The sequence below is a fragment of the Poecilia reticulata genome, linkage group LG13 (assembly GCF_000633615.1).
Source record: "Poecilia reticulata strain Guanapo linkage group LG13, Guppy_female_1.0+MT, whole genome shotgun sequence".
NCBI lineage: Eukaryota > Metazoa > Chordata > Actinopteri > Cyprinodontiformes > Poeciliidae > Poecilia > Poecilia reticulata.
Genome location: NC_024343.1, coordinates 26282600 through 26305673, shown reverse-complemented (window position 1 = coordinate 26305673; position 23074 = coordinate 26282600). Strand labels below are relative to the sequence as shown.

Sequence of the window (23074 nt, the reverse complement as noted above, 5' to 3'; positions counted from 1 at the left end):
CCTCCATACTTCCCATGTAATAGATTGATGAGGGGAGTTCAGGTGTGTGCATCCCTGTGTTTGTGTGGGTGGGCAGGCGATGATAAATTGCAGGCTTCAGGATCTCCATGGATATCGTTTCCATGAACGATCGGACCAGCAAAAAATAAATACCATGCTGACAATTTACTTGATGGACTGTGCAGAATCTAGTTAGGTTCCCACATTATATACCACACCACACTCCCTCCATTCTTATTCCATGACAAACTTTGTGGGGGATTTCTTTTTTTCAAGACAATGACACCCACCCTGCATGCTTGTTACCTTTATATCCTTCTGGAATTATTATATTCGCCACTGACATGCTCAAGTATAGATTTCTATCTGCATGGGTAAATCTTCTGAATCCACTTAATACATTTCTTACTGTCACTGCAAAAACCTAAACCAAGGGCAGACCAATTGAACTACGATGTCTCACTTAGAAATTAAAAGGCTGGCTGTTTTGAAAGAATGAAGACATTTATTAATTATCCATTTTCATAATGACATGAATAATGAAAATACTGATTCACTGCTAATAAAATACATGTCATGCAACTGTTATAGAGCAATAATTAAATCATATATACTGTATTACAATGCCTTGAATTCATATAACTTGAGACATTATGCATTTTAACATTAAAGTCACAAATGTAAGTGTATTTTATTCAAATTTTATGTGTTAGGGGTTTTATCCATTCATCCATCTATTAACTGTAGCTGCTTCCATGCTGAGTTACAGGGAATCTTAGGGGCCTGAAGGTGATTTAAAAGCGGCATTGATGCCCAGTACTTCACAACCCGAAGACTCACAGGACAGAGAACCATGCGCACACACACTCACAAACTTAAATGTAATTTAGAGAGGTTAATTAACCCAACAACAATGTCTTTGGACTTTGGGAGGAAGTTGAAGCAATGCATACTAACAAGCACACAAGCCAAATGAAAAAAACACAGAAACGTTGTCAACACCGAAATCAAATAAGCTTCCTTGAAAGTCACTAAGCTGAGTTTGAACTGGACATCTGTGGAAATGTGTTTCCGCAGGTCAGAGGTCACCATGGTATGGGTTTCTCAGCTCACAGCTTTATTGCACCACGTCCGAGTTGTGTTAAACAACAAAACATACGTTGATTCATAACATTGCAAATGACCCACTTTCTCAGCTTGGATATAAATGTTTTCATTTGAGTCAGTTAATTCCAGTTCCCCCATGAGGCTGATAAATGGATCAATACCAGAGAGAGAGTCGGGGTGGTTCACAAGTATTCAGTGGCTCCAAGGTCCAGAAGTCATTCAGGGCCAAGTTGTTTGATGGTATGCTGGTATTCCAGTCAATTTCTTCACACAGTCTGAAATAAAGCAGAAAATACAGTCCCTTCACATACTAATCCATGCTTTTAGTTGGAGCCAGGTGTTAAACAGGCAGTACATGTGTGGAGCGGTCTGTTCTATTGAAATGGTTATAATCCGGGCCAGACTCCTATTCCTCTGGGTGAAATGTGCTCCTAAATCTCCCTCATTGTCAGCGTAACTGATGAAATTCAAAGGATCATCGGTGCAGTGTGACAGTAAAAAAAGAGACAAAAAAAAAAAGGAAGAGCTCAGGTAATCATTTTTGAAATATTGCAGCTCACCTTTAGTTCCCCTCTATCAGTCGCAGTCACGTCAGAAGTGATGGCTTCGGCGAGATGAGACTTTCTCTTCAGAATATCATGATGTGGCACACTGAGAGGATCAATCAGAACCTCATAGGGGACACCTGGATGAATCCAGGATGAGGGAATCTGGACGCTCCACATCTCAGGCTGGCCAAATGTCCCTGCAGATGGAAAATCACATTTTAACGTATGTTCTAATAGATTGCATTTAATGGTGCTGAACAAATTTGACTGTAAAACTGCAGCTTATTAAAATGTCATATTTCTGAATGACTTTCCCTGCAATATGTCACGACGTGCAGAACATTTTGTGCCGTCCTAGATAAAAATGGAACTTTTCTAAACATTCATAAATCTGCTAAAAGTTAATTCATTTTTTCTGACTTACTTCTGAAGCTTCATTTAAAAAATAACAATGCTGAGGGTTTGATTTCTTCGAATGCAGAATGTCTGCTTCTGCCTGGTTATCATGCAAAAATCAATAGAGTGGTGTTTAGTTGACAAATGGTTCAAAGTGGGATCGCAACATGCATCATAAACAGCTGTGCTCTTTTTAAAGGTATATGGATTCATCTTTCAAGAGTTGTTAAACTCACTATCTGGAGAGATCAGTCAATCTTCTCCCTATCGGCCACATTCCCGGCTTGCCGGAGGAGATAACAGCTCATGTTCTCACGCTTTTGACACCTAATTTATATACTTGATGACTGATTCGTGTTTGGCTGAGAGGTTTAGAGCAGATCTTTCTCTAGTGTGACAAAGTTAGAGCTTTGTTATCGGCTGCTTTTATTCAGCCTCCAGCTCTTGAAATCCATTCAGGTGTAAGTTTTATATCTATTACTCAAAATGTAAATACTGAAAATAGATTCAAGGCGAGGCAGGTTAACATGTTCTGCATATGGAAAAGTATTCATACCTTTATTTTATTTGACATTTTTTCACAGTACAACCACCTTGAAGCTACCAATTTAAGCACACAGTCAATACTTTAAAGGTCCAACTTACTGCATTACAGTTGAATGTATTTTAATGAAGACTCCTACTACCTTGGAAAATCTAGACACTAACATTTTAGCATATTTGTTTGTGCAAAACAATTAAAGCTTGGTCAGACTTAATCAACACTCTATGTCAGCATCAATTTTCAGCTTTTAACAGAGTGCCTAAATTGTGTTAAAGTCTTTACGTTGACTAGGTCCTTATAACTCACACATATCTTTTGACCTACACCAACACATTTTAGCTCTGTGTGTTTACAGTTATCCCCCCTTCATTATCCCAAATCTCAATTCTTTTGTAGCCTCCAAGATTTTTCTGTATTTTAGCTCCATCATCCATATTCCCATGAACTCTAACCAAGTTCTCCATCCTGACTGAAGGACAACGTCGTCACCACCATGTTGTGGGTTTTATTTTAAGGGCCATAAGATTAAAGGGCCTGAGTGCAAATGCAGACCTTTTAAAGGGTTTATGTTGAAGTTTCAAAAACCATTATTCTTTCCATGCATAAAATCCCCCAAAAATACAGCCATGTTTGTGGCTGTAGCATTACAAGATACAGAAAGTCTCTACAGTAGGAATACTTTTGACAGAAAATGTGTGATACATGCTGTGAGTGATTTGCACTATAAATAGTTGAGGTTAAAGGGGTAAAGGTCCAGCTAGGGAGTCATTGTTAATACAGCAGATTAGAATTAATGGCTGAATTGCAACTGTTGACACCCACCGATAAATTTTCCTCTTGCACTCCAGAGCCTCACAGTGTGGTCAGTGGATGAGGTAAGCACCACTTGATCACTGGTGACAATCTGTAAGCTGGACCAGAAAAAAAACAAAAAAACAAAAAAAAACAAAAAACCATGGTAAAACACCAGATGGCAGTTTTCTTACTGAAAACTCAATCATCCACACAGAGTTCAATGAAAAGGTCAGATTTTTGCAATACTCTCAGAAAGTGCGAAAACCCGACAACTCTAGTTAGCATTTAAAGGCAGCGTCACAGGTTGCTCATGTTGTCAGCTGAAGACCTTCCCACACACTGTTCCACACTGTGCCCACAGCTGCAGAACAACATTACCCTGCTGCTGCTACTGACACTGTGAACTGGAAATAATTAGCTCAATTTGGAGGAATTAGTTAAAAGTTAGGTGTTACAAAAACATAACCAGTCACCTGACATGATGATTTTGTAACAAACATTAGGGCACCCTGTGTATTTTTGGACTTTACATACCTGGTAATTGAGCTGGTGTGGGCACGCCAGAAATGTTCAGCTGAGTGAATTGTTAAAAAAAAACAAAAAAACAACAGGGAGAGACAGAAAGTCTGAGAAAAATGTCTCATAAACAATATCTATCCTCACAGTTTCACTGCAGGTCTAGTTAAAGTCAAAAGTGAGGGAAGACGGGAAGCCAACCTCTGGGTGACCTTTGCTCTGGGTCAAACGTCTCCATGTTGTAAATATAGATGTAACCCATCCTGTCAGCAGCGTACAGCAGTGTCTTCTCATCAGTGATGTACAGTCTTGTTATCTTTTGTTGATATTTCGACTATGTGGCACACATGTAATGTCAGACCCAAAACAAAAAGCATTACATATGAGTCCGTTAATGCAAACTGTAACTGTCATTTAAGTTTTATAAAACAAAGATTAATAGAATAAGAGAGACAGTTATTGTCCACCTCAATCTCTTTCAAATGAAAGAAAACATTATGAGTAAGAAGAGAGAAAGATAGGACAGAACTCTGAACCGATCATGCAAAATAAATAAATAAATAAAAATGTATGGCGAAAGATCCCTCTCTCTAAAAGGTCACAGCTGAACACAAAAAATGAGTTCTGGAACAATTTCTTTTGAAAAGATAAGACAAATAAGAAATTGTTCAGACATAATAATACAATGTTTCACATACATTAAAGATTAAACACAACCAGTCAGCACAAATGGCAGGAAGCTATCTGAAAATCTACTGGGGTATGGCAAAAAAAAAAATAAAATAAATAAATAAAAAGGCAAAGTGTTGCAACAGAGCAAAGTTCAAGAGTTCAATGAACTGAAGCTGCGCAAAGAAAAGTGGGTCAAATTTTACCACCGCAATGAAAGACTGAAGAAGTGATTTAAAAGGGGAATTGCACACTGACTCTATCTTTTAGCTAGACTTATATAAAATAGTGACAGTGCAATATATAACATGGAATTTACTATTGTTCATATAAGGGTTGTATTTAGCTAGATTTAAAATCAAATTAAGCTGTAACAATCCTTATTAAGTCCTGATAAAGATTTAAAATCTAAAAGGTGAGTTTTTTTTACCCTGGTGGGAAACTAAGCAGTGGCATTAGTTTTAATTTTACACATTTTTGCAATGTTTCTTTCATCTGTGGAATTTCTCATAGCACCATTTTGTTTTTTCAGCTTTAGCAACTCTCTGTGCCTCAAACTCCACCCACCTCACAAAACCCAGAGAGAATATGAGATGTACAATATTTACCTGCAGGAAAGATATCTACACTACTCAACAAAAAATAGTAATTCTAAGCAAAATAGTCTATAATGGATTTTCTACATCTTTTTTCTGCCATTTGGGAGACAAAAATAAAATAAGAAAAAAATGTATACAAAAAAAATTATAAGATAAATTTGAAATGTCTCACAACTTTGAAGCTGCTCACAAGCTTCCGTCCACTGAGCACATCCCAGAGATTTACCCACCCTTTAAGAAACCAAATGAATAAATAAAGCTGTGATGAAATAAACCGTGGAAAGTTGTAAAATGAAGTCATGCATTATCGCTCCTTCCAAGGCTAACCTCTGACTCCAGATGTCAGGAGAGCAGTAGTTGGAGACGGCTGCGCCAATCTTAAGTTTCTGATAAAAACCATGCTTGGAACACTTGAGTCCAGCCCTATTGTTAAAAAAATATATTTCACAGGTTTAATCCCTTTTTATTGTGCAACTTATTCTCCTTATAGCTTCTAAATCACCTTTAGTGTTGTGATCTTCAGCTGAAAGAGGTCCAACAAACCGACAGTTTATAGACCCGGTATCTGCGTTCCAAACTATGATCTCTCCGTTGTAGCTGCCGGTCGCCAGTAGAGAGGGAGGACACTGCACCACACAAAGGATGTCCTCTGTGTGGCCATTTTTCTGCAGGCAGAGAAAAACCCATCTTTTTAAACAGTTCAGTTTATTCCACAGCTCTGAATTTGACTATTTGTTCTTATCACAATGAGTCATTGTAACAAAATATGAAAGTGCATTAAAGCTGGGGAGAAGAAATCTCTTTAAACGGACTGGAAAGTAACTTTTTAATAGCATAAAACAGCTTGTGGACAGAAAACATAAAGTCTGTTGTGTTGGTAATGGTGCAAATGTTATCAAACACTCAGCAGAACATTTTTTCAGGAGTTAGTATCATATTTCTGCAATAAGTATAGATTTTATAGTTTACTGCGTCTTGAACATTTGACATACTTCATCTGTCTTTTGTGTAGAAAACAGGTTTTTTATCTTTTAAGTTTCCAATTTATGCGTTCAAAAGAAGTGCACCTTCCCATTTATCTTTGTGAGTAATGAAAACAAGCACAAAGTCAATCAAAAATATTTTCATTTAAGAAATTAATAGAATGAAGCACATCAGTTATAGTCCTCGAAGTTACTATTGAAAAACAGAAACTGCTGTCATATTGTGCAGATGAAAAGATTGCTGGATGAAAAATACTTCAATTTATCTACAGTCCTGGGCAAAACAAATCATGATGCCATAGCTTGTAGCTTTGTAGAAATAACTCCAAATTGTTTTTTTCTGTATGATTTATTAAATCTCTTACCTTGTTGTGGGGAGACTTTGATTCACTATTCTCTACAAAACTGCTTGATATCATGGAGGTTTTTGTTGGTGTTTTTAGACATTCTGCTGTAGATTTACTGCTGCGTTTGGGGGTCGTTGCCCTATTGATGAGCTGATATCAAGCGAGCTTCAGTGGTGAAAAAGATGGCCTCACATTTCACACCTGCTTTACATAATAGACAGCATTACGATGTTCGTAACACATAATAACTTCATAGCCAAGCAACTCTATTTTGATCGTATCCATCAGTAAAACAACACAAGCTTCTCTGGTTTGTTAAGATTCAACTTTAAAAACTAAATCATAGTGTCATATTGTTTTCAGAGAGAAGAAGCTTCCTCCTTTAACTCTTCCTCCCCAAAACTCCAATGACCTTTCTCACTGTAGAATAACAGGCTTCAAATTGTTCATAAATGGCCTCATAACCCTGTCTGGATTGATCAGAAGGCATAACTGCTTCTCTAATAGTCATTGCTGATGTCTTCCTATTTAGGCATGGTGTAATATGCTATTATAGAGGTGATCACACTTGATAAAAATTAATAATTAAGTTCATTTGATTGGCATCACTTAGCTGCTATTTTTCCTAAATCCATAGAAAGTAGCAAAGGTGTATTTGCTTTTTTCCAAACTGGTAGTCATGAAAAATGTCCTTTTTTTATCACAGTAAATGCCAAACAGTCTTCAATGTGCTTAAAATATTCTGTTCAAGTGTACGACAACTGGATTAAGAGCTTGCTGGGTTTAACACTAAATGTTTTGAAACTTGGCTCACAAAACCTAGCAGAAAAACTCACAGTGAGAGTGAGACATGGAGGCTAAAGGGAAGGAGAGTCATACATATAAAACAAACCATTGATCTTCCTCCTGCAAGCCGCTAATGAAAGGTTTCAGTAAGGCCCTCTGTAGATAATCAACGGGGTCACTTTGCTTCTCAGTGACGGTAATGCAATATTTCTGAACTGATAATGGGCTTATATGTGGGTGAATCTAACCACTAGTCTCAATGTAAAAGAGGTCTCTGAAAGTCGCCTCAACCAATGGATCATACAGCATTAGTGAGAATCAGCTCTCCCTCCAGAGAGAGCAGCGGCCTGCAGACAGAGATAACTTAAATGCATTACGGAGGCAAAAGCAGATAGAGGAAACATCGTCTGCTGTCTGACGCTTGAGAAAATGCATTGGGTGGTTCGTAAAGCATAAGTCATCCAGTATTTGTCAATTCAAATATGGACTTTAGTGTTTTAAATGTATCTCAAAGAAATTACTCAAGAAGTAACAGAACTTTTTGAAGTAATATTCACTGCAGATTCTGCTGCTGGTAACATAAATTATGGTGAAATATATTTCTGAGTCAACCAAAATAAGACTAAAAGAATCAATTCCTTCAATATTTTGGTTGTAGTTTTTGGAGGATTTTTTTTCACTAGCTTCAGTTTTCCAACTCAAGACCTATATTATTTAAGCTTTTGTGAATTTGATCAACAAAATAAATTTGTATTTCGTAGGAAGAGTGCAAAAATTAAACACACAAAGATGATCATTACGAGTTTTCAACCCTTATTGGACACTGGAGCATCCAGTCATTTAAAAAGAAGCACATTAACTATGAAAAAAAAGTAAATGAAAGAAGTAGAAATCCAAACAAAAGCAATATTTGTGTTCTGAATGAAATGTTTTTATGCAAGTTAAGGGGAGCGACTGTGCAAAGAAGTCATGAATACATAACAAGGAATAAATAATCTTGGACAAAAGAAAACAGTGAAGCGGTGATGAAAGTCTTTTGCTGTTTTTTTTTTTTATTCCTTTCATTGCTGTTCTACAAGAGAGAAAACAAGAAAAGTTTTTCTTCTTAACCTCTCTGAGTTTTTCACTCTCCAAAATACAATTTTCAGGACATTTTTTCAAACACAGTATCCTCTGTGAATCTGTGTCAAAGACTGAACCATAACGCTTTATCTAAATAAAAGTCCTTCAGGTTGAAAGGTAACTGAAGCAATGGAGGTGGAGCATTGGCTTTACCTCTCCTGCACAGTACAATGAGTACAAATGAGCTCCTCTGTTATATCTGAGAGCAGATTCTCAGTCAGCATCAATGTTTACTGCTTTTTAGAGCGCAGAGTAAACAGAAGATGCAAATAGAAGAAACCACTAATTAAAGATAATCGTCATGATCAAAAATTAATTTAAGGAGAATGGTAAACAAGTAACCAGGGTACTTCAAAAGAGAGAATTAAGCAGCGATTTGGGGATTCTCATAGATGGATTTAATTATATTCACAAACAAGTTAAATTAAAATATAATTATGTCTGTAAATATTATAGTAATTCATTTATGAAACATTAACTCTCTTCTTTACCTTATACAAAATCCGCAGCACTAGGGTTCTGTGTTTTTTTTTTAATTTGGTATGAAAAGCTGTAAGAGCCAGCTGGATTATTGCTTTGGTCCACATGAACATCAATAATAAAGTTATTATTGAACCAACTTTCTGCTTATATTCACCAAATCGTCTTTCCATGAAGGCTGTGGTCTCTGGACATGATAAAGCTCCTCAGGAGAATCCTGAAAAAAATTCAGATATTCAGTAAAAGCCATTTAGCTTTGTTATCTCCCTGTATGAATAGAAAGGATTAGTAAAATCATTGGGGACAAAACCTGATCTTAAAAAAAAAAAAATAGAGTTAGATGAAAGTGTGCACAGCTTTCTCGGTTGAGTAGTTCCTAATCAAATCCTGCTTGTCTTCTGAATAAGTTCAGCTCCCAATAACAATGCAAAAATGCAAATGAAATTAACTAATGGAAGAATTGTGCAATTGCAAAACTTACTGGAACGAGATTTCAAAATACAAACACAGAAATAAGATGCGTTGGAGTCTGACTTTTACTCACTGAATAAATGTCAATCCTCCGGTCTCTTCCGACAGCAACCACATATCTTCAGACAGAAATTGCACAAACTCAGCATGGAATCAAGGTTATACTGAACAACTGTCAAATATCACATGGTTACTCACGAATTTCCTTTAACTTTAATAAAGGTGCAGTCACACACCTGATGGCATTTACCCTCTGATGGGAAATGAAAAAAAATATATATATACTTTCATATATGTCCTTTTCTACAGCGATGAAACAAACTATACCCACCTTTCTTTAATGTCTTTATACAATGGCCACTGTTGAAGTTCCATACCTTTATGTATCCATTACTTCCTCCTGTGATGAGTCTACAGAAACAACAGCATGTTATAAAACCGATGCGTACATATTTTATTTTAATAAAAGGGAAAATATTCCTTATCCATGCCTTCTTCCCTTAATGTCTAATGCCATGCAGGTGATGCTGGTCAGGTCTGGTGTTGCAGTAAACTCAAAAATCTGTCGCCCAGTATCGAAATCCCAGACTTTCACCACCTACAACCAAAAACACTATAAAATACATACATTTTTATTTATCTCAGTGCATGTTTCTGCACTAAAAGAAAGTGTCTTGCTAAAGTACTCATGTGCTTCTCCTTAATAATTTTTTTTTTTTACATTACAACCACTACATTTTGTGACAGGGAAAAACAAGGTATAGTGCCCTGTGAACTTATTCACCCCACAAGGCATTTTTTGTGTTTTGCTACCTCACAACCTGGAATTAAAATGGATTATTTTATGGTGCACACAATCATCTTGTGTGCTGCCCCCCCACAAGATGCCACCCTGGATGGTTGCCAATGTTATCCATATCAGAAACCGCCACTGCGTCTCCTAGACGCCTTTAGGAAAACTCAAAACGAGCCCTTCTGTTTTTGTCTGTAAGTGAAAGATTTTTTCTGGCCACTTGTCCATAAAGCCCAGTTTTACAAAGTGTATGGCTTATTGTGGTCGCATGAAGAAATACAAATGCTTCTAATTTAATGTGGCAAAATGTTAGAGAACTTAAAGGGAGTATGAATACTTTTGCGGCACTTATTAACTCACAGCCTCCTCGCTGCAGCTCACAACCTGCCGGAACTCCTGGCTGTAGCCACAGCACATTACAGCCTCATCATGAGAAACAGAGATGCGACTGTGAGGTTTTGGCCTGAAGGGGCAAAGATGAGATAAAATCAATGAGAGTGGTATTAAGATCAGGGAGCAGCAGACACTATCAAATATAAATGTGTCATCCCCTTTATATCAGTTCATCCAAGGAACATTTTCAATGTACTTTAAAGTACACTGGTATCTAAAAATAGAAGAGAACTCAGTGTAAAGGCAAAACAACCAACCTCAGCATCAAGGGGAGAACAGCTATGCGGTCTGCTGCGACATACAGAGATCTCATGGCAGCGGAATAGGAGCATGCAGATACATCGCCACGAATCCCGCTGGCTGTGGGGTCGGCTGTGAACAGGCAACACTGATCTTCAATGTACCAAATCTGACGTGAGAGCACAGCGAGATTTAAAAATTTACTAATGTGATGAAGGCTAAAACTAAATTTAAAACCAGTAAAAAATTTCAATGTATTTAGGAGAAATTTTAAGTCAGAAGTAGTGAAGCAGTGAATAATACATTATATTTTCTTTTTTTTTTTTACAAATAATAATCTGCAAATATCTGTGTGAATTTGTACTTAGCCCCCTTTAGTCGAAATAAAATCCAATGCAAGCAATTGTCTTCAGAGGTTGCCTAATTACTCAGCAGAGATCCCCTGTGTGTAATTTAATCTCACTCTAAACACGGCTGTTCTGTTCCGTGGAGGCCTCAGACATTTGTTAGAGATAATCAATAAACAAACATAATCACAATGAAACCGGGTGGTTGCCCAGTTACAGGTGAATGTTTTTTTTTTTTTTCCAAGTGGCTACAAGGTCACTATGAAATCTGATGATGCTTTAGATATTTTGCACAGGAGAATGGACAAAAATGGCAAGCACTGTTAAGAGAGATGGCCTATAAAACTTGCAGCAAAATGTGTTTCTACAAAGTATTGACTCAGGGGAGCTGAATACCAATGCAAGTCACAGTTTCAGAGTTTTTATTTGTGAAGAAAAATTTAAAAGAGAATTTCGCTCCACTTCACAGTTATATGATGCTTTCTTTTGGTCTTTCATTTATAATCCATTGACGTCTGTAGAGTATTCATGTTACAAAAAATTCAAACGGTCTTTCATTTATAATCCACTGAAGTCTGCAGAGCATTCATGTTACAAAATATACAAAAGTTAAATGTTAAAAACTTTTTATTTTTTGCAACGTGCACTTGTTTTTATTTAATTTTGTTAATATTTAGGTAATAATTAATATTTTCATATTTCTGCATGCATTTTTTAAAGTACATTTTACATCAGATATGGTTATATTTGTAATTGTCAAATAGCATTTGACACATTGATCTGATTTTGATTCTGTATTTTAAATGTAGAGCTTAAAGATGAAAAAGGTAAAATGCATGATTATTTTAGGCAAAAACAAGTGTAGTTAAATATGTAGAGTGTTTTACAACTTCTGGATTATTTTTAGCAATGTCTGTATGTAAATCTTTAAAATGCGTTCCACATTTCAGATTTTAATTAAAATATTAATGAAATATACTCATGAATCACCTTCACAGTGTTGTCCATTGAGATAGAAAAGATCCGGCCGTCCTCTGATGAGATGCAGAGGGAGAAAATGGGAGCTGAGTGGCCTTTTAAAATACCAGTGGGTTTTCTAAGGAGAAATTAACTGAATCAGGAGGAGGAGGTGTAAATTTAATTTTAATGACGCTTGTCTGAAAAACGGCCATCTGAATTCAGGTTCCTCACTCTGAGAAATGTGGGTTCCACAGGCGTATGAGTCTGTCCAGGCCGCCGGTCACCAGCAAACTGTGCTTCTGACAAAGGTCAAAAGCCTTCACACCTTTGTAGATAGAAAAAATGGTCTGATCCCCAGATGTGCGGACATGTGGAGTCCAGCTTAGTTGGATCTTCCTGTTTTTACCCTCGTAGCACACCTCTCTGATCTCCCTAAGCTTCTGTGCAGAATCTGTTGAAGGCAGCATACAGCCTGGAGAAGAGAGAGGAAAAAAGGAAAAGCATCACAATACAAGAACTAGCATCAATCAAAGTGTGCTTCTGGAGCGAGGATAAGTCATTATCAGAATAAATGACCAAGCTTGCAAGTGAACATGCCCACATACAAGGTGATCACACTCTCACATAAACAGACAGACTGGCATTGATCGGTGAATTTGTGATAGATGAGTAATCATGAGTCATCCCTCACAGATCTCCAAGCAGACTGACCAGTGTCCTGCACTATGTTTAATTACAGAGGACAAAGTAAATATGCAACATTAAGTGTTCAATAGCTAAGTTGCTATTCTAGGTTATTTTCTATAGTGAGAAGAAAGAAAGCCAGAAATCAGAATAAAAAGGCCATACCTACAACAAGAGAAGAGGCATCTTCATTTGATGATGAGACAACAGCTTGAAAATTGTGAAAATATTTTACCTAAAAAAAGAGACAAGTGTTTGTATTTCAGAATTATCACAACTAAAATCATTCTTCTTTTTTTGGCAAATGTCAAACATAGGAACTTTCCTTCAGAGAGAATTAGCAGGATTGTGTGGGAAAAAATGAGAATAAACCTGGAACTAAAAATACTTACAATTGGACTTTTGTAACTTCTGTTGCTGTTTTCCTGTTGATTTATTCATTTGTTTGACATGTCATTAATTTGTATGCTTAACTTTTTATTTCTGCAGGTCTTACATGCTGGTATTAGTTGTCATTATTTAAATATGGAGAATGTCAAGAAACAAACAATTAACAAGAAAGGTATTTGTGTCTGCCTATGTTTGGCGAGACTTACACGCTCAACAGGAATTTTACATTTTAAATGTATTCAAAAATGTGTTATACATTAACAATATTGACTAAAATGACTAAATATTACTGATTATACAACCAGATTTCATGTAAGTAGACATGAGCATACTTGTTTGTTACATAGCAGGTAAAGAAACTATTATCCATCCAAAAAGTTTTGATCTACAAAAGGAACATGTCATTGTTTCTTAGTTATGTGATTTAGTGGACAAGCCACACTGATGAAATTGAAACGGGTGCCTGAATGACCTTTAAGCATTAGGGTAATGTGTATGGGTGTGTATGTAAGTAGATGCATGTGCGTGTGCATGAACGTGTGACCTGGAGGTGCAACCTTGTTAGAATGGTGAAATTGGCAGAAACCTCGCAACACAGTGCCCAAGAGCAACAAAGGGAAGATAGCAGCTCTAAGCCCCCTGACAGATTAGCTATATGCAAGACAGAGAGGTAGGGCAGCAGTGAAGCACATTATCAGCAGTCCCAGGGCCAAAGAGGCACAGGGAGAGATGCAGGGCAACAAACCCCTGATCCAGCCTCTCTGCCACATTCCCTATTGCAAGCCAAGCTCAGAAGTGACCACGGCAGCCACCAAACCTTGGAGGAAAGACTGTCCAACACTCCGGAGAGGAACACCTGACCACCTGGCCAGAACGCAGAGGAACCAAAGAAGGAGGGACATGGTGCCACCCCATCCAACCAGATAGCCCCAGGAAGGCCCAACAAAGCATTACACAAATCCTCCGACCTACACCCTCTTTCACCCCAACCATGTCCCCACACATGGTTGGGCTGGCAGCTACACCAAGTTTCTCAGCGCACTGAAATCATTCAACTCAAACATTCTTTAGTTTTTAATTTGTTGCAACAAATCATCTCCAGCAATAACCTTTTTTTGTTTTACTTGGAGCTGCATAATGGAGTACTGCTGTCTCACAGCAAGAAGGCCCTGTGGTCTGATCCATCCTGAATAAGTGTTTGGATGCATGGTTCTGTCCCGAGTGCCTCTGTACTCTGTGACAGAATAGCAATCCGTGCACGGTTTATCCCGCCTCTCTACCATTGGCTAGAAATAGGCACATACACTCAACAAGGATTAGGGGGATAGAGAAAATGGGTGGACGGATATTTGACTTGGATTAAGACTCAATGCAGGCTGAAAATAAAATGGAAAACAAAGTGAGTTACTTTTAAGGTGAAAGAAGGACTCCAAAGGTGAGAGAATTTCATATGAAGAAAAAATCCAAAACACAAGAAGGCTTGACATTGCAAAATATTATTGGCTTGACAGATTTTTTTTTTAATCAAGTTTAAAGACACATGAGGGACCAACTGGACTGAATCACTGCATCATTGATAGCTTGGTCGGGACTAGTCTCTATAATGTATGCAAATGAAACAAAGACATGCCCCTCAAGCATAGCTGAATAATATGATCAAAAAGTACGTTTTTAGTTATTCAATTCAAAAAGGCATTTTATGCACAGCATGTGTTGAATTTGAACTGGAAGTCGACGACAAATTTAATTCTTCTCTGGGCCTCCTACAATTTCAAGATGGCTCTGCCCAGAGAGACCAGACACTAACTTTGCAGTAAAAATATTTAAAGCAAAAATGTTTAAAACCTTTTTTCCTCCTGAGACTTTTGATTGATTCTTAGAGTAAAAAGCAAAAGCAAAAATGTTGTATTTCTTGAAAATGATTACAAAAAGAACAAAAAAAAAACTGCACTTTGCTTTAAAATGTCAATACATTTGGAAAGGCATTTTTAAAAGAGCTTAAATTTAACATTAACTTGAAACAAAGAAGAAAAGGAGACAAAATAAAAAAGAAAACAAACATAGCCTTACCTGTGTCACCCAGTCATGATGAACCTTCCATCTGACAAATGTCACGTTTTTGGAAAGCACAGCATTTTTAATAGCAACATTAGGCACATTTTCAGCCTTTGGTAATCTGTTCCACAGCCTGTGAAAGGAGAAGTTCAGTCATTCATTCAAGTTTGAAACTGATCATCTGACCGACTCGGCGTCGCACACCACACAACGTGTGTTTGATTGGTGAGACCTGCAGCGAGGCAAAGGTATAATTTTCCATCACATACTGTGTTTGTGTGGACGTGGCAACATAACCATCGGCTCTACTTTTTTATCATAAAGTCTCCCACTAATCCACTGTATAGCCTCAAAATAATTTCTCAGCTGTGAAAGACATTTCATGAGTCAAGCGAATGAGTCTACTTTTGATGGCTCAGTTCACCTTTTAACAGATCCTCAAAATATTTAGGGAAAAACTGCAATTGGGATGGATTAGCAGCTAGTTTATATCAACTCATGTCCAGGGGTTCAAAGACATTCAGATCAGCTTTTCATTTTAACATCAGCTATATAATAATTTACTGATAATTCTTGTACCAAAGATTGTTGCATCTTGAGAATATATTACATGTCTAATATAAAAACCACAGGTGAAAGTATTTGTTTTTGGCAGATTCTATGTTCAGACTGATTTTAGATCTAAGTGTTTGGTATAAGGTTCTTACTTTATTTGCATATTTCCTAATTATCATGCTGTGTGATTTCAATTACACTGATGCTTTCCAACTGTCCTAAGGCTCAGACACACAGGACATTCTGCTTTCACACCTTCAAAAACATAAATTTAAAATTACTGTTAAGAAGTTGTCCCTACTGTTTTTGAAAACAAATTACTATTCTCTTTTTTTTAAAGGGTTGTATCTCACATAGTCTGTTATCCTATTTATCATTTAAGCTTTCTTTTCTTTGCTTCAGTTCAACAATATCTATGATGCTTTAATGGTCATGTCTTAATGATTTTTTTAATTACCATCACAATTATAACAATAATAAAAAACAATGGATACTGACCATTGATAAAAGTGCCCATTTAAGACAATAATATTAATTGTTTTTTTATGTGGCTGTATCAGTTCATAAACTCAAAGATTTATTTTTTAATTGTGGTTTTTCATTATCCTCTTTTGATTCTGATGTAGAAATGTGCATGAACGGACCCTCTGAGTGTCGTTGCCCCCTGCTGTGAAAGGTCACTTTGCTTAAGAATAATCAAACTCAATACAAATGGAAATTAATGTGCCACTTATGTCTCTTACGGTTCTGATTACGGAATAAAAATGTGTAATGGTGCTAAATGAATATTAATAAAGTATTAGATCCTCATAGAAGCAACATTACCTGAGGGTGTCCTCGGCAGGGAACAGCAAGATGATGGTAACACATCCCTGAAACACAGACACATTAGTGGCCTCCTGTGAAGAGCTTGCATTTTTGCAGAAGTCGACAGTGATACAAAAATCTGTAGTGATGTAAAAGAAACCTTACTTTAAAATGTTTAAACAGTGCAAACTAAGGTGCAAAAACATGGAATTATGTACAAAATCTGGTATGTTTAACTATTAAAATACGGAAATAAATAACCTACCTACAAATGAGCAAATTAAGGTGTAGAAACAAATAGTTTCTCACTGTGTTTTGTCATTCTTGACTTATGTATTGAAGTACAAGCTACTTCGAGGGATTAGAAAAACTATATTAAGTTGCCCTCCAAATGGCACAACAGGCTCAGAAGACAGAAAACAACATTCGGACAAAATATGTGCATCCGAGACGTCTTCCTTTACCAACAAAACTTGCACTGAAGTGAAAAGACAATTATACTCCTCAACTAAAAGTATGACATTGCTGAAGTAAAACTATTCCTACAAGTATGGCTTGTGACATCACACCTCTGCATATTGCTTATGTAATTTGATTAGGACTTACCTCCATGTCTCCATATAGAAAACAACATTTATCAGAGCCGATGTAGCTGCACAGCAAACAAACAAAATAAAAATACACATCAGGTAAAGAACTGCAGAAGAATTTTTAAGATCTTGTGCAGCTCACCTGTAGCTTAAAGTTAAAGGTATAGTTTCCAGGCCGCTGATCTGGCAGTAAGGCTCTAAAGTGGAAAGTTCATAAAACTGAATCTCTCCGTCCCTGAAAAATAAAGTGCTCAAGCAGATTAAGTCTAAATCCAACCTCTTATTAATGAAAAAAACATCAGTGAGGTCAATAAAAAGTTCTCACCCTGTTCCGATCATCAGCTTGTTGTACTCTGACATCATAGTGAAATCAGTTACCCACTTTGAACTTCTTTTGCCAGATCCCTGACTCTACAAACAGGACCAATTAAAATGTCTTTAACAGAATTGAGAACAGAGTTTTATTTAAAACACATTACAATATATCTGTACTGTTCTCTGTTCTCAACCATTAATTTAAAAGGCTTTGGCCTGACCTGTTCAGTAGTAAGTGAAACATTGTTCAGCATATTTGATGTGTATTTTCTTCTTGATTTTAATGATGACATTTTGTCAAAATGTAATGTTTATTGCTAGTTTCATAACTGATGACTTATGTTTTATGAGGCATTGCACCTTGAACTGTCTTGTTGCTGAAATGTGTCATACAAATAAACTTGAATTGACTTAATTTTATTAACTTCAGTGTCAGAGTAGATAATAAATCACTAACCATATTTGAATATCTTTAAAGACATTGGTCATCTAAATAATCTCTGTTTTTGTTTTATGAGATGTTTTTCTTCCTACTACTTTAGGTGTTTTAAGAATAGATTTTCTTTTTAAAAAATCCTTAATTAATAAATGAGTTAACATTCCAAGAGCAATTCTAAAAGTTAATACCTACAAACATGTGCTTGGTCCTCCGAGGTTTAACGTCAGGACTCCACTGACAAACTAATCCATCTTCTCTCACTGTTAACACGCCGCCATCGTGGGTGGGGTGGATGTTGACTACAGGAACGCCATGTCCGCCATCGTTCATGAGGGCTGGCAAATGAAAGGCCACCTGCTTCCTACGCCTCACAGTTTCCATCTTTGCTTCGTACTGCTGGAGCAGATAGGTGGAGAACTCCATCTGCATTACACATCACATCCACTTCCTTTGTGAAAAGTGTTCAAAGGATGTGGAGATTTACTGATTTACATCTTTAATGATGTATCTACGACTTCACGTGTGCAAACAACTACTTATTTTGCTGTATCATAAGATGTCTTACGAGGTAAAATTCAAAGACTGTTATATACAGTGATCTTGACACTACAGAGGCAACTATATCCCAAGCTACTGTGCTGATGTCCGTTCCAGTTACATTTGATCAATAAATACCATCTCTAATATTATTGCCATTTTTTTTTTCTACAGATTTATTTCATACTATGGTCTTTTATACTCAAACAGAACTTGAATATGACTCACCCATGAAATCCTTCCTTGATCAGAGTAATCAATCTTTTTAAACAAACAATATATCTCTTCAATGCTCTGTGAGATACAAGAAAAGAAAAAACGGTAATTAACTTTTTTTCTAAATTTACATTGCCTTGATACAACCACAAACTGAAAAAAATAAATATTTGATTGGGACTGTATGAGATGGACCAACACAAACTGGAAATGAAAAAAAAAAAGAAGACAAATCACAAATTAAATTTGAAAAGTTTGATGTGAATTTAGATTTGGCCTCATTTGGAGATGTGTTTTCATGAAATTTTTACCCATGGAGAAACATTTTGTTTTTATTTCTTTTTAAAATACCTCAGGCTCAGTAAAATTAAATAAAGAGTGTCTGAACAGCATTTTTTTTTGTCAAGCTGTTTGCTGAGGATAATTATCTTACTGGAAGATGAACCTCTCCAGCTGCCTCAAATCTTTTGCTATCTTTAATAGGTTTTCTTCTAATATAACAAAATATTTAGCTACACTGATCTTCCCATCAACTCTCATATTATCCCTGACTGTGTTTAAGAAAATCATAATTTTGATTGTGCTCCAAAATTATACGCTACTTTGTGTTGGTGTTTCACATAAAAAAACTAAAAAAAAACTATGGAAATAATGTTTGTTTTAATAAAACAAAATGTGAAAAATAATAATAATAATTAAATCACCTTCCAGGCTGTATGCCAATACTTGTGAGATTATGGTCAAATGATATAAAAACAGTTATTGTCTTACCATGTCAGACACATCCAAGCACTTTTTCAGGAAATGTCCAAAGTTCTTTGCATCGGTGTACCCTGCCCCACTCACGTCACATTCCTTTGTAAGAAAATTATATGTGATGTGATAATTTTCACATGGGTAAAATTTGAAAGGTGCAATTTTCAAAGTACCTCAAAGGACAATTTCAGTTCCTGGAGTTCGTCTAATGATATCTTTTCATTGATCTTGAGATAAAAGAAGAAACGGAAGTTACAGCATTAATCACAATTATAGAGATAACTTCATAAAACACTTTGGCCCCTTGAAGGATTTTATTTGAATATATATTTCGGATCCACACAGATCCACTCACCAGGCGGTTCATAAAGTTAGAGTGCTAAAAGGAGAAATTAATGACTGAATTTGATCATTAGTAATCAGCAGATATGGACAGGGCTTCACCTTTGCATATCAGTGACCCTTACGAGCGCGTCAGAGCCCTCAGCCAGACAACAGGCCGCGCTCTCCAAGTTAACAACTCTTCTAAGTTTTTCAGCTGTTTCCTAGCAACTGGTCCTTCATCTTGGAAACTGTTTGATCTACCATTAATAAATAACAGGGATAAACAGCTTAATTCCTCAAGGATGTAACTAGAGCTGAAGTCTCCCCACGGTATTCCCTGAATTTGTAAGATAACTGTTTAATCACTCAAAGTGATGAAAATGGTGAGAGCATTCGCATATTCCTGACTGCTTTCCAAATCCCTTCATAGGAGATGCATAACTTTGAACTCCTGAGCCTGCTTCTCTTAATCTGTTATGGCACATTGCTTGCTACATTAAGCAGGAGAGTGTGACTGACATCTGCAATGGAAACCCAGAAACTTGAGCCATGCATTGGCAGCCCAGCCTCCTGCATCATTTTATCGTTCCTGTCAGCTCAGAAGCTCAAATTCAAATTTCCTGGGAAACCTTTTATATGGTTGGCTCAACTATAGCTTGAAGTGCTTTGGGGCTCTGGGAAGATTGCTCTGCCTGATGCACTGTCAGGTTGTGTGCAAACTGGTCATGAACTTTATTTATGTAAATTAGTAAAGCATTATATCGTTTTCTGATAGCTGAAACCAAGCTGGGAAACAGAAGCGCTGCAGCATGCTAGTGACATCTTCTGGCTAAACGTCGCAGCTCCTCACAGATGGTCCATGTAAGGACTGAGTAACAGTGCTACTAAATGAGCACAAGATTTTTGAGACAGGGATACTTGTTTCAGGACTGTACCTCAAAGTGATGAGTTGAAGATCCACAGTGCAGCAGTTGTCTCCCGATTTTAGATTCTTCCATCGAGTGTCTTCTATTGTTGTGTTTCAGCAGCTCTCGCTCCAGCCATGCTGGTGTTTTCCTTATCCTGATCCTCTGCTTCGTACTTCCCAGTTCAGAGAAGACACTGTTGGATTCCACATTATAGTCAGATGTTTGTTTGTTTGCATCTTTTGACAAACTTGCTATGGCGCTTACCTAAAGAAGGTGAAAGAAGTTCATGAAACAGTTCGTGTTGATTCAAACTTTTTTAGGGATATGGAGTCTCATTGTGTTTAGCAGTAGAAATATACGGCCAGAGTGTGTATACCCCTTGAACCATTTCATAATTTGTCATGTCACAGCCAGAAAGATCTGTGTTTTCATTGAGGTTATTGTGCTCAACCAACATAAAGAAGAGGATGTGAGGTAAAAAGGCAAAGGACATACAATTTCCAAAGCTTGTTTTGGAAATAAATCCCTTAACATAAATAAACACCAGAGATAAACAATATGCCAAGTATGGAACAATAACAATAACACAAAAATCAAAGTCCCACAGATCACGACAGGGTTAGGCTACAAAACAACATACCAAGCTTTGTCCATCTCATAGAGCACTGCTCAATTTATTATCTTTGAATATAAAACACAGGCCACCACAGAAAACTGACATTGTTACACGGTCCACCTAAACTAACAGAGAGCCTTCATAAGAGGGGCAACTGAGAGCCTCATCATCAAAATCTCATAAAAATGCATGTACGTTTGTAGAAGCATGACAAAATGTGAAAAAGATCAAGGGGTAGGAATACTTTTGCAACACGTTGCAAAAGTATTCTCCAGAGATCAGATTTCCTGCAACTCTGTGTATTGCTTTAAGAACCATGACAACAGACAACATCTCTTTAGATTTAAACAGAAGTAGGAAAAAAAGGTCTGAAATTTTTCTCTCAACTAAACAATTAAAAAACATCCAATCAATTAGTTTTAATATTCTTTTCCACACATGATTAACTATATCATGAGAATAAAGAATACCTCGTCATATGTATGCTTTCCAATCTTCCTAAAGCTGATGAAGGGCGGGCGGTTTTCTCCAGTTGCATTCTTGCCAAAAATCTTTAACGATGTTGTGATCGAAAAATTAAGGGACAGAAAATTTCTTTAGCCCGTCCACCAAACAGCCATTAGGCAAACACATTCCACGTTTCTCTACCTGACACAGGATCTAGTATTACACCTGAACAAAGCAGGTGGTAGATGGTAACCAAGAAACCAAGTGACAACTGAAACCACAAAGCTCAAAGCATTGCCCCTTTACATACAGAGAAAGAGACAACTATCATCAAACTCAGGGCACAATGAACAACTGAAAGTGAGAATATTTTTTATATTTATTTATGCTTTCTTACAACACAGTGGCTTAATTTTAAAACATAATAAGCATGCCTTGTATACTATCAATAAATAATTTTTCATCCAATGAGAAACTGTTGTACTGTTGCACATACAAAAACTATATGAAATGAAGGTATTGTATTATTATCGGTTCATTTATTGAGACAATCAATCAATCACATTTTATTTGTATAGCACATTTCAGCAGTAAGGCATTTCAAAGTGCTTTACATAATTAAAATAAAAACAGCATGTGACATTGAATAAACAGTGAGAAAGAAAAAGAGATTTTGATAAAAATTAAAAAAAAGATTAAAAAATATAAAAACATTAAAACCCCTTTTAGGACTTCACAACAAAATGAAAAGAATTAGAAAAACTAAAAAACATATGTGATATGTAGGTCACTATTTCATAACATGATGTAGAGACAAGCTACTTTTTGCTGGTCTCACCAAGAAAATCTATCTCAATTGAGGCTGGAATGTAATAAATGTGAAAACATTTAAGAAGTATTCATTCTCTTCATTCAGTTAACATAAAGAATCACTTTTTAAAATTCACAAAAATAACCAATTTACTAGTAAGGTTCAGAGAGGTCTGAGCCAATTCAATAGCCAATCTGGTGATTGGTGATATTCCTGATTTTCTGAGCATGCTTTTACATAAAGCAACTTGTGATCTGCAAATTTAAGAAAGAAATACAAATATAAGAAAACCAACCTTTTACAATTAACAACTTGTTAAACTACTTGCAGTGTCAAGGAAAGAAAATTATGCTAGCCTTCATTGGGTAACAACAGGTGCAGGATAGTTGACTCTCTTTCCGTTAAATGTGTCATAGGTTTTCTGATTTGTCTCCCTCTCCTGAATGTGGACATGTCTTTGAATAACTGTTGAGACTGCAATGCAAATCAGCGAGCAGCATAAAAAAACTACAACTGGTGTTCATATTC

The 23074-nt window shown here is 36.5% G+C and overlaps 1 protein-coding gene across 1 annotated transcript; it reads right to left on the bottom strand.

Moving 5' to 3' along the window:
* Positions 1–552: 552 nt before the first annotated feature.
* On the bottom strand, positions 553–21917 carry wdr95 (WD40 repeat domain 95). The gene is made up of 29 exons (XM_017308170.1): positions 21759–21917; positions 20700–20865; positions 19614–19667; positions 19456–19539; positions 18697–18762; positions 18124–18354; positions 17503–17588; positions 17320–17412; positions 17194–17239; positions 16606–16652; positions 15241–15358; positions 12946–13015; positions 12328–12568; positions 12127–12232; positions 10807–10958; positions 10517–10619; positions 9855–9961; positions 9695–9774; positions 9562–9616; positions 9437–9482; positions 9050–9109; positions 5677–5839; positions 5502–5597; positions 5347–5405; positions 4108–4240; positions 3925–3964; positions 3418–3506; positions 1668–1852; positions 553–1382 (listed from the first exon to the last, which is right to left on the bottom strand). The coding sequence occupies exons 1-29, from the start codon at positions 21824–21826 to the stop codon at positions 1374–1376; spliced, it is 2853 nt and encodes a 950-aa protein (XP_017163659.1). The 5' UTR covers positions 21827–21917; the 3' UTR covers positions 553–1373.
* Between the last annotated feature and the right edge of the window lie 1157 nt (positions 21918–23074).

Bases quoted from the DNA above. Each gene is read 5' to 3' on its own strand.
- wdr95 (XM_017308170.1), bottom strand. From the start codon at position 21,826: ATGCAACTGGAGAAAACCGCCCGCCCTTCATCAGCTTTAGGAAGATTG. The intron at 12,569-12,945 runs GTATGGCCTTTT...TCTCTTCTCCAG, and splicing joins TGCCTCTTCTCTTGTTGTAG to GCTGTATGCTGCCTTCAACA. The intron at 3,965-4,107 runs GTTGGCTTCCCG...CAATTCACTCAG, and splicing joins AGAGCAAAGGTCACCCAGAG to CTGAACATTTCTGGCGTGCC.